This window comes from Rhopilema esculentum, chromosome 14, assembly GCF_057945365.1.
Source record: "Rhopilema esculentum isolate cy_ngs chromosome 14, ASM5794536v1, whole genome shotgun sequence".
NCBI lineage: Eukaryota > Metazoa > Cnidaria > Scyphozoa > Rhizostomeae > Rhizostomatidae > Rhopilema > Rhopilema esculentum.
In genome coordinates this window covers 917,616-929,073 of record NC_142828.1, presented here as the reverse complement: position 1 = coordinate 929,073, position 11,458 = coordinate 917,616, and the positions used below count along the sequence as shown (strand labels likewise).

Sequence of the window (11,458 nt, the reverse complement as noted above, 5' to 3'; positions counted from 1 at the left end):
GTGTGCCAAGTTTAGGCAATGGAAAAACGAAACTCCGTCAATTTGTGCTGGCACCAAGTTATTCTGGATTAAGTTTCTCGATCTATTTGCTAAGCCAAGCTGTCACTCGCTCGTTATAAAACGTAGGCAATGACCGATTTCTTGGATCTAATTCCCTTATTCAATTTTATTTATGTCTTCTATGGTAAAGACATAGCAACCAGGGTAAAGCTAAGGACACATTTAAGAGAATATTAGGCACAGCTACTTGAAGAATCATATGCTACATTTATTTCCACTTTTGCCTAAAATTTTCCTTTAGCTCTGCAAAAAGGTGAAAGGGGGCATGGCCCTGTTTTAGATTTGTCCAAAAAGATAGAGCGAATTTACAGGCTAGGCACGCACTCAAACTCACAATGAAGTATCTTGCGAGTATGATAGTCTGTTTATATCTTATATCTGGTTGATAGTTGAGTCTGCCGGACACAAACCAGATCGATGTAGAGTTAAAGGCTCGGAATCACCAAGGTGCCTGTGCATAACATCAAAAATAAATGCCATAAAAACTTTGCAAGAACAATTGGTATCATTGCAAATAGGTCAATAGACCCAAAAGTAGTCAAAACTGAAAGTCATCTAATTAAAACAACCTCTAAAATACATAATCTAATTATTAAGTTTTGAGATCTAGCTTGAAGGAAGCCCTGATTTTTTTATGAAGAAATGATCAATATACGATTCAATCCTTCATTGTATATATTTTCTTGAAAAAGCAATGTTACTTTCTCTGTGCCTGCTGGCTAAACCCCAACTAATGAGATGTATAGAACTCTATTCACCCCCGTTGACCCCAACATTTCCCGCCCATGTCACACCACACTCGACATTTGGCCTGGCCGCGCTATACCCAGTCTCCTTTTGGCGCGCATTTTCAGCTGTTGTCATTTGCAAAGGGTTATGTTGTCAGGGAGGCCATTTTGAAATTCAGAGTTAGTGAGAAACATGATGGCAACCTCGCCGCGGAAAGCGTTCTATAGTGACAGAAAGGAAATTAGGTTTGTTATATATACATGCTTGTTTCGATCCAATAAAGTGGGTCTCGGGTCCATTTGAGAAGAGAAAAAATTCCTAAACTGACTACAGTAAATGTCATCAATTTTACAAGTTTTTCATTTAATGTTTTGGTCAGAATCTCGGTCGTGCAAGGTGCGACCTATGCTTTCCATAAAACACTCAGACACTTCGATTGCAAGAAATTTTAAATCTCACTTATCCATAACTGAATCCCTCCCCCCCCCCTTGGGCCCAAAAAGGTACCATTGCAGCCCCGATCCATGGTACCATGAAGGTACCATTCATGGTTGGGCAGTAAAACACGGCCTAGTTATTGTACGTACATGTGGGTCATTTTTTGCTTAAAGGCAATTTGAATGTTACACAAAATTGAGTATGTATGTATAAAAATATTGACTATTATTCTTTTGCAATATTAACTTTATGGTTTTACAGCTGTAATAGAGTAGGGAAGATTCAATGTCATTTGGCAAGCAAGAGATTCAACATAGATTGCCTCTTGATAATTGCAGGTAAGATGATGTTCAGTTCAGTTTTATTTTTTCACAATTTCTCAACATGCAATTCTCTGATCCGGGCAATTTTTATCTTCACATTTGGCAAAAATGGATCATAGAATTGGGATCGTCATGTTGAAATCAGTCTGTGCCGAAAATTTTGAGTGTTTTGGGCTGTCAGGCTGGGAATTAACCAATTTTCAAAATTAATCTTTTTAAATAAATTTCAATGAAATTTAATGCTGTAGTGAGCTATAAATAGAATTGAACTGAAGGCAAAACTCTTTTAAGTGATGCAATGAAAAAGGGGTTTGACCTGGCACTTTTTGTGATAAGGAAATCTGCTAGAGACTTAATTATTGTCATTCCACTGCACAGTAAGATATTTTTCTTTTTTCTCATAGGTATAGACAGCAGGTTTAATAGTGGCAGTAGAAATGTATTGGAATATATTCTACCTGGATTCAATGCAAGTGCATCAAAATTGACAACTTCAAGGTTGGTCTCAGTTCATGCTTAGATTATGATATTGTGTTCTGTTCTGTGCTTTTTCTTTTGCTCTGATGCAGCCCAGTTTGCCAGGGCAAAATTTTAGTAACCTCTGATTCCTTATGTTCTGGGTAAATTTATTTTGTTATCAATGTTATAAAATAAAAGTTTTTCTCTTCTAGTGACAGCATTGGTGAGGATGCTTTGGATGGTAAGAAGTTGAGCGTATCCCTACTTTTGCAAACAGTATTTTTATTTATTATGAACAAGAGTGCAAAAATGCTCTGCCTTTTAAAAGCTCTCAAACATAAAATAATTGGTTCTACTTGTCTCACTTGTAAAAAAGTAAGTTGTACTTACTAGCTTGTGCTTCAGCCTTCAATCTCTGTTTCATATCTTAGATTTGGTAATATGTATCAGAAAAGGAAGCATCCATGCCTACTGCAACCCAGAAAATTATGACTTGTTCATATCTTATGCTGCTAGCTGGGATAACCTTGAAGTTTATTGCTTGGACAAGTCTGAGGTATGCCTAATTGATCTGTTTTATGCAAATTTAGACGCAAAATCTTGTAAAAATTGATGTAAAACAGAGAAGGAAACATATTATATTGGGTTTTTTATATTTTTCATCCTACTTTTGTCATATGTTAGCAAAGTCATTAAAATAAAAATTATATGATATTAGGTTCAAGTACTTATGGAATAAGAACACCTCCTTGCTAATTAGGTTTTGAAAGCAAATTTATTAGGGAAACCTTTTACTAAACCTTCTGTCTGTCAATTTTTTTTGTTACAGGGGAAGTGACTTTTGAAGGCCAATTGTGGGCTGATTTTAAAAAATTTTCATCAAAAGTCATTGTTACATTGTTGGTTATATGTTACCATCCACCTTGCTTATTGTATTTTGGGATATTCTCCACCCACCCAGTTTATTCCACACCCTTCTACTTCTGTAGATTAAAATTGATTTGACTCAAAAGTAGATTAAAATTGTTCAAATTCTGATCAAAATTTCGCATTTTATCTCTGGTTTTTGTTATGTTCTATTCAGTATGACAACCATGAAGATTTGAGTGAAGAGCTAAAAATTTCAAGCTTGCTTGCAATGGTAGAGGGATGTGCAACTGTTGCGGTCCCATACAACTATGGCAGTATGTCTCTCAATTTCTTATTTAGTATTTTAGCTATATTTTTGTTTTTAATTATCATTTGAGGGTGGTATTTAGAGCCTTGATTGTATTTCAAAGATGCTTGATGTTACTACACCCTGTGATCCTATGCCTAGAATGATAGAGAGCTATCGATGTTCCCCACCCCCAGAGCCTGTTCATATTGAGGGAGTTTCCCTGGGCCTTACTCAGTGAAGCAGAAATCTCAGCTAGCTCGGTAAATAATTATTGACCTTTCATATGCAGACATTTTCCTGCTGGGAAAACTTTAGAGGGCTTTAGAGCCATTCGTGGATGGTGTCAAGGATTTTGTACAAATTACATCTTTTTCCCTGCTCTGCCCGGAAAACCTGTTCATATGCGATAATTTTACCTTGCCTAGGAGGAATATCAGTAGCTGGCTGGGAAAATGTTTTTTTCATGCGAGGAATGCTTGTGCTATGCTACTCAGGGCTTTGGAGTGAATGAAATCAGCTCCAGTGTCTGGGGACTTGGCTCACTAGAGACATGTCAATCATAATGACCCATTAACATCATCTCAATTAGAGATCACTTAATTGCAACAGACTGATTGCGCACATTTGGAAAAGATAACTTCCAAGTAACATACAATTTACGAGAAATGGTAGAGCATTTCATCCTTGAGTAAATATATCAATAAATTAAAACTTTGAACTACATTCTTATTTATAGTTTTTAATATTTGTTTGCCTTGGTATGGAAGGAAGACTAGCCTTCTTAGAGAACCCGCCAAGATGGGTTCTTGCAAGGCCCCTTTAGCCTCAGACTTATCTCTCTTGGTTCTTGCAACCCCTGCGGGAAGCATCCACAGCCTCTTTAGGGCAGGAGCCTCTTTTGTGTGAGAGTCACATGTCTGCCGGGGCACGTTTTCTGTGTTGGGGTTTTGTGTGAGGGGGGTTTTATGTGTTGGGGTTTTGTGCAAGGGAGGTTTCTTTGAGGGGGGTTTGTGTTCGTTCTTTGCTAATTTGCACCTCAGGATGGCAAGGGGTGGTTGGTTTGCATGCCTCCGTGGGTTGATCAAGGAAGGTTAGCCAGCCCCGGTGGAGGGGGCCCTTATGTGAACCCACCTTGGGGGGTTTTACCAAGAAAGGCAAACCTCAGGAGGGGGAGCTTGCAAGAACCCGCCTTGGCAGGTTCATAAAGAAATACTCATGCTATTATGCAATGCAATATGGGCAGGATCTTGGCATAAAGAGATTCCCACTTCTCCGGTAAAATGCTGGGAAAACATTCCCATTAAACAGGCCCTAAGTGAATTTTTGGTCATTGCTAGAACCTTGAAACTGCGATCCTTGGATCTGATGTCTGTGATCAAAACCACTGAGCCATCCTTATAGTTAGGTATTCGCACACACAAAGTACCATCTTTTCCTAAAATTTCTTTATTTCTTCTCATCGTTAGCCGAATTCCATGTTTGATTACTAATTTGACCATATTATTTGCAGTTTCATCAAAGTATCAGTCCATTCCATTTGACCCAATGCTGATCGAACAATGGCCTCTCATCCAAGCATATGCTTTGGAAGAAATTGGAGGGTAAGAAAAGCTATCAATATAGCGGATACCACAATAGCTTCTTCTGGCAAATTTTTCATATCAATTTAATCATTGAACTCTCAGATTTGATGATTCTTTTTTTACTTCTAGTGGCGGCTTTTTCACCATGAAGCACCAGGTAAGTTCTTCAATATGCGTTAGCCAACAAAGATTTCTTAAGGGTTAATTTTTTCATCTGCTAGACTTTTTGTTTATGAACATGAGATTAAATCGTAATTAAATCCAAGGGCTGCTACTGATGGAAAATCTTTTGACCGTAAACTGTTTATCAATATTTATACACCTTAACCACAGTCTTAAACCAGTATGATATGTTTTATTATGATCATAATTGTCTTTAAAATAGCTGTCATCTTTTATTTCTATTTCTTGGTCATAGACATGGTCAAAGGAACATGTTTAAAGCATTTTGACCAATTTCAAAGTTTGATACATAATTAGTTTCATTTCGAACTATTCAGGTTGTTGAAGGGACAGAATTCCTTAATGACGCTTTTGCCACACTTAATCAGTTTGATTTGGAGAATCTTGTCACGCAGGTCTGATTTTTACTTTGTTTCTATGTTTGCATGAATAGCTTACTAAGTCTTGTTTTAAAGTTGGTAATCAAAGTTGAGAATTTTTTGAAATTCGAATACATTTTGATATCTTTATTTGTTTGGAGAAAGAGACTTTTGGAAAAAATTACTGAGTAGTGAGTATGCATTCACCTTCTGGTTATTACTTTCAATGTTCCTTTGCTAAGTGGATTTAAAATCCAAGCTCACTCAACTTTGATTGAATTTTCATTCTGTCTATGATCAGCTTTTACCACAATTTGAGCAACAGTGGAGATCAGTAATTGAAAGTGTAAGCATGGTCAGGTATGTGAATTATATTATAATATGCTTTATTAATGTCAAAATATTTTTTTCGCTTTTATCTTAGCATTCTTGAAGGCTAACCAAAAGAGGACTTGCATAAGGGCCTGCCAATTTGAAATCTTTATAGGCAAGCTGAGGTGCTTTAACATCTTTACATATTGAATTCTGCTGTGACCTCCATGATTGCAGCACAACTAGCAGAATCAACAACAAGGCACTATTTAAGCTGGGCTTAAATGGCTCCCTGCTTACCAAGAAGCTAATTCAATCTGTTCTACTCAATTTTTTGAATGATCAAATATCTCTGCCTAGCACATTTCTTCTGCCAAGCATCACAAGGAACATTTCAATCCTAAATCAGCCGTCAGCTTATTGCATCAAGAGTTTTTAAAGAATTTTTAATTTCTTTTTTAGATTTATGAAAATTTAGATTACTTTTTAATGCCAGGTTGCTATTCAAGTATTCAAGGTTCCTTATTACTTTAATTTGTAACTTATTCATCAATGGCTTTGACAAAACAAACACCTCAACAGAAATACGAGCCTGTGGAAAATATTAACATTGGAATCCAGAAGTGAATACGCGGCTTAAGTTTCTAGAACTGCAATTTTAAAAGACCACAGGGCGACTGGTTTTTCTAGTAAATGTTGCCAATGAGGGAAGCACATGTTAACATGTTTTAGGTATTGTTTTTGATCTGAAAGAAAGGGAAGGCTGTTTTCCTAAAGGAATACCTTGTTTCTTGTGTTAAAGGATCCTTCTGTATTGTCGCTGTCACTACTACCCAAATAATTCTTTGTATTTATTCTTTTGATTTGAATAGAATGACATGCCACTATAGAGCTCTAGAATGACATGTCATTGGTTTATCTGAGGCTATAGAAATTTCTTCCCCCGACAAAACACAGAACCCTTGTCTTACTCTTGTTTAGATCTTTATTCACTCGTTCTTGACATCCCCAATTCATACTACCACTTCTTTTTCCATTTGAGGGTTTTTGATCATTTAAAAATCTTTACCGTTTATATTAAGTTGCTCTAGCATTCTAAACAGGGGTTAATACTGGTCTTTTTCGAAAGTGCTTAATAATTTAACCACTTCATTACCCGTTTATGTTATATAATTTTGTTACTAAAATTGCTGAATCTCTGTTTTTTCTATTATTGGTTAAAATGTCCTTACATTGATCCTAATTGAGCGAATAAAATAATGCAAGACACTGCTTTTTTGACATTCGTATTAACGTGAAGTCCAAAGCACAAGCATTAACTGTTTAAAAATGTCCATGCTTGTAAGAAAAGTTTTTATATTTTCCTAGAAGGCACGACTTTTGCATTGAAGTCTGAAAAACCTTATCTATTGAAAATTGATCGGGAAAGGCATAACAATTGTATTCATTCCTTTGAATAACATGGTTGATTGTGTTTATTTGGAATATTTTTGTTTTCTTTTTTCGATTTCAATTAGTGACCAAAACATTGGAAATTTGGATAGATTGAAGGTGGAAGAAGTAAGTGCTAGGCCATTTGTAGATATAGAGTAAAGCACCTCGATGTCAGATTCAAGCAATAAGATGTTCTGGGCCTCAGACTGTTAATTTTCTTAATAATCTCTCTTTGTTTAATTCTAATGTTGGAAAACATGCTGTTTGATATACTTTACATTAACTCATAAAACCATGAAAATCTTTTTATTTGCAAAGTTTTCTTCTTAAAAAGTAAAGACAGCTATTTGTAAGTGTCAGGCAGCTTAGTAATTGTAAGTCTCTTTATCCTCTGCATTCTCTTCTCCAGCCATTGAAGACATATTTTCACCATGGTGCTGATGAAAGAAAGCTGGAGGGCTTGAGGTAATTAAGTTTCTGAGCAGTACTGTAGCTTCTGTATCTTTTATATAATGATTTCAAGTCATATCCATTATATAAGTCAAGCATCTATGTTTCTATAACGAAGTTTTGCTATGAAAAAGGTTTTTTCGATTGATATCTTTACCAAAGTAAAGGACTTTGTTGTTTTGTTGAAGAAAAAGATGTCCATAATTAGTAATGTCGTTCCAAGGCCTTCATTTTAACATCTGAGTTTGAAGGCCGATATTTCAGAAAAGTGACTTTGCATGGCTTGTTGTTAGCCAGGATATTTTTAAACTTTTTCGAAACTAATATGTCCCAAATTGCTTCAAATTCTAAAAAAACTGATTTTCTGCGCTAGTAAAGAGACAGACTATATATTTCTTCTGAAATCTCTCCCCCCCCCCCCCCCCCACACACACACACACACACCTAGAGCTGCTAGCACCACCACAGAATAGAGCTATTCTGTGGCACCACCGTCAAATGAATAAAATGATGAATAGTGGTCTCTGAATAGCTGAATGGCAGAAAATCTGATTTGCTGAACAAAGTCTGTCTATGCTTTTTACGGTAACTTCATTACTAATTGTTTATGGTCTATGAAATTTTATAGCCTATAACAACTCTGCTCTTTAACCCCAATGATTTGTAAAATGATCTTTTTTAGAGAGCCGTCCGTCAGATTTGGAGTTTTTACCGGTGAAAAACAAGCAGAGCTTTCAAAGAACGGAGGAAATTTGTTAAAAGAAAGCGGGATTGATCGAACACTTGGCCTGCACATGGTTTGAGCTTTGTTTATTGAATTTTGTATTCTCAGCTCTATTCCATAAATTATCTGCTTCTTTTAGTGATAGATATGTTGACCATGTTATGATAAAAGCAGTTAAGGAACCTTAATGAAAATTGCTGTTTACCTGTCTGTCATAAAGTGCTTGATGCCGTATCAGCAGAGCTAGACACGCTTTTGGTGTAAAAAAACAGGACGGTTCTAAGTTGGTACTCCGAGTTTCACGCTTAATGCGATCCACAGGCAAAATTTATGGAAGTTTTTTTTATAGTAGGCAAAAAGGGTAGTAAGTGCCAGTCTTTGTAACGAAGTTTTTTTCATCGTTTTGTAACCGTTGTTCTCGTCTTTAAACTGTTGTGACGTCATATGTTTGGCATTATCAACGTATCATTATCGCTACAGTGAAGTTTTTACTTGTCTATATTACCACACAATCTATTGTCCGTATGCAGAGGATAAATTAATCCTAAGATGTTTGATTATAAAGAAAATGGGCGATAGATGCAAGCTGATTGATTGGTTGCTGAATAATTGATCGACGATAAAGGACTGATCATCTGTTTTGAAAACATTATGCAGTAGTTGATAGATTAACATTAGATTAACATTAATACCTATGTATCAACATATGTAGCTTCCCATTTTGTGTGGAATGATGGCAAATAAAGGCTATTATTGAGAGATTGAGAGAGAGAGTCATTTAAACCCTTTCATTTCTCTTCTGTTGGATTTGCCTCGTCTGATAGTTTAGTTGATAAGTACAGACGTCATTATGTAGTTTACAGATTTAAATACATATTTGTAGTCACAATTATAGGGTGGTAAGTTACTTTGAATTGTAAGTTACGTATCTTGAGTTAGATCTCTGCCCTTTAGGTCTGCGAAGGAAAAGATTCCAAAGGGATGGTCTCGTGCACAAGGACCTACTTGATCGAGCCCACAGTCAAGCAATCAAACGGTACCTATACATTATTACTTAAAAAAAGAGGAGAAATGTCTCAGAATGCTTTTATATTACTTTTTTTTGAATCTGTCTAAGAGAGCTTTCCTTTTGAAGTATCATTATGTTTGGCTCATATGTCGATATAGATTAGTATTTTTTTAATAAGTTGTGAACTCTTTAAAGTTGAGTATGCAATAGATCAAGCTTTACATAATCTAATCTAGGGAACAATGTATATATAAAGGCAATGTGTATACGAGGGTTCAATGTATACTAGGCAGGGGCAGAAGTTGTTTGGTAAAGCATTTGTATATCAACTGTTGCAACTTTGCAATGTTGGCTGCACAATTTCAGTGCAAAGGTTTGCCAGGGCATTTTTCGTTGTCTTATTTCAATAATTTCTGATTGCAGATGGGGCTACAAAAGACGAAGAAACAGACACCAAGGAAATTAGGTTTGAAAGATTGTTTTTGTCAAATTAAGATGATATTTTCTTTTAGTAGATTAATTATTTCAGAATATGTTTAGGCTAAGTAAAAGAGCCTAAAATTAAATCTGATTCTACTGGACTGTAATATAAGTTGCAATGTAGTGTGATCTTGAATAATACTAGGACGAAATGGACGTCTGTTAGATTTCGTACCATCTACAAAATATGTTTGAAATATTTGATGCAGAATGAAGTAATCCACTTGAAAGTCAGTCCTGTCAAATATTCTCTTCTATGATCTTGTCACGTGTGATGTTTTTATTCCAGGGTTTTAAGAGACTGTTATGAATTGGCTTGCGAAGCCTTTGATTTGGCTGTTGATGAATACAAGAAGACTTTGGATTTTGCAAAGGTAAATAATCTTTTGTATTTTCTTTCCTAATTTGCAAGGAATATCTTGTAAAAGAAAGGAAAATTCTGATGTTGCTTTGAACTCAATTTTTGCTTTCCTCTAACAATTAGCAACATACGTCGTATTAACCAAGCTAGCAAATTTTGTTATATATTGAAGAAAATTGTCATATGCTATTATGGATGAAGCTTGGTATTGTTTCGGTTGCCCCCTTTTGATCAGAATGCAATATTGTGCAATTTTCCCAAAGTTGATCGACTGATGATCACGCAATTTATAGAACAGAGAGAACAGTCTGTCAGGATAGTTAAATGGGATGTTAAATACCTCAATTAACTCCATCAGATCGACCCGTGCTGTAAGTGCTGTAAAGTATTTCATATCTAAAATGGCATCATATCCAAAAGATGTTAGATCGGTTTATGGTCCGAGGTTTAAGCACTGCCCACACTTCTGTTCGACGAGTCTGACAGATCAAGTCTGATCTAAAGACTTACAGAAACTGTTTTTCTGCATTGCTAGTGTCAAGATGTTGCTGTCCAACACATCATAAAATCTGCTAAAGAAAGGAAGTCTGATTTTGTACCAAAGAAATCTGACATTGATGTCACGTGGAAGTCGGTGGATCAAAACGGCAGGTATGTGTTTTATATATGTGGAATGCTTTCATGACTTTAAGATGCAAAAGAAACGAGGGGAGGCAACGTGCTTATTACCAAGTTAATTTCCGACCTCTATCAGATAGAAAGACGATACCAACATGTTTATGACGACACATTAAGAGCTTTTGGAATCTCTGGGTAGAACCATTAACAGAGATGAAATTTAGTGTTTTGTTGCAATTTCCAAGTCAACCACACAACAAATGAATGAAAAAATAAGCTAAGACAAGAGTTAGGTTATAGATACTGAACTAAGAGTACCCTTGATCCAGATCTAAACAACGCCAATGTCTTATGGTTAAAATGAATTAAATAAGAAATTGTCCCTTCTGGTGATCTCAACTGCTAATTAGCCTATCTTTCAGGAAACCTTGGAAAATATCGATATTCTTAAACAGACAAACGATCTGCATTTTTGAACATAAAATGAACTTTGCAATATAACAACGGAAATTCAAAAAGGCTTCGGTTGGCCTATTTCGATCTACAACGGGTATTACGTTCTCGTGTGTTGAACCGGACCTTTATAAGTTGCAACTCTGAGTTTCATCAGGCAACCATTAGGCAGTGTACATCTCTGCCTTTACGGCATCGAGCACTTTGTGACAAAAGGGAAGCCAGAAATATTTGTTACAATAGGGTATATATATATTTCCTAGCTTAAAATGTCTTGATTTTTCCAAAATCATATTTGAAAATGGAACTGTAATTTGGGTGATT

The 11,458-nt window shown here is 35.8% G+C and overlaps 1 protein-coding gene across 1 annotated transcript in view; it reads left to right on the top strand.

Annotated features, from left to right (window-relative positions):
• The first annotated feature begins 845 nt into the window (after positions 1–845).
• LOC135695932 (dynein axonemal assembly factor 9) overlaps positions 846–11,458 on the top strand; it is a 28,689-nt gene continuing 18,076 nt past the window's right edge. Inside the window, exons 1-17 of the mRNA XM_065215159.2 lie at positions 846–1,034; positions 1,489–1,565; positions 1,955–2,048; positions 2,222–2,250; positions 2,441–2,565; positions 3,094–3,193; positions 4,679–4,769; positions 4,881–4,908; positions 5,252–5,329; positions 5,595–5,653; positions 7,123–7,165; positions 7,449–7,504; positions 8,172–8,286; positions 9,168–9,249; positions 9,646–9,688; positions 9,992–10,076; positions 10,599–10,714. Of these exons, the coding sequence (XP_065071231.2) occupies positions 982–1,034; positions 1,489–1,565; positions 1,955–2,048; positions 2,222–2,250; positions 2,441–2,565; positions 3,094–3,193; positions 4,679–4,769; positions 4,881–4,908; positions 5,252–5,329; positions 5,595–5,653; positions 7,123–7,165; positions 7,449–7,504; positions 8,172–8,286; positions 9,168–9,249; positions 9,646–9,688; positions 9,992–10,076; positions 10,599–10,714 (1,274 nt within the window). The 5' untranslated portion in view covers positions 846–981. The remainder of the gene's footprint in view (positions 1,035–1,488; positions 1,566–1,954; positions 2,049–2,221; positions 2,251–2,440; positions 2,566–3,093; positions 3,194–4,678; positions 4,770–4,880; positions 4,909–5,251; positions 5,330–5,594; positions 5,654–7,122; positions 7,166–7,448; positions 7,505–8,171; positions 8,287–9,167; positions 9,250–9,645; positions 9,689–9,991; positions 10,077–10,598; positions 10,715–11,458) is intronic.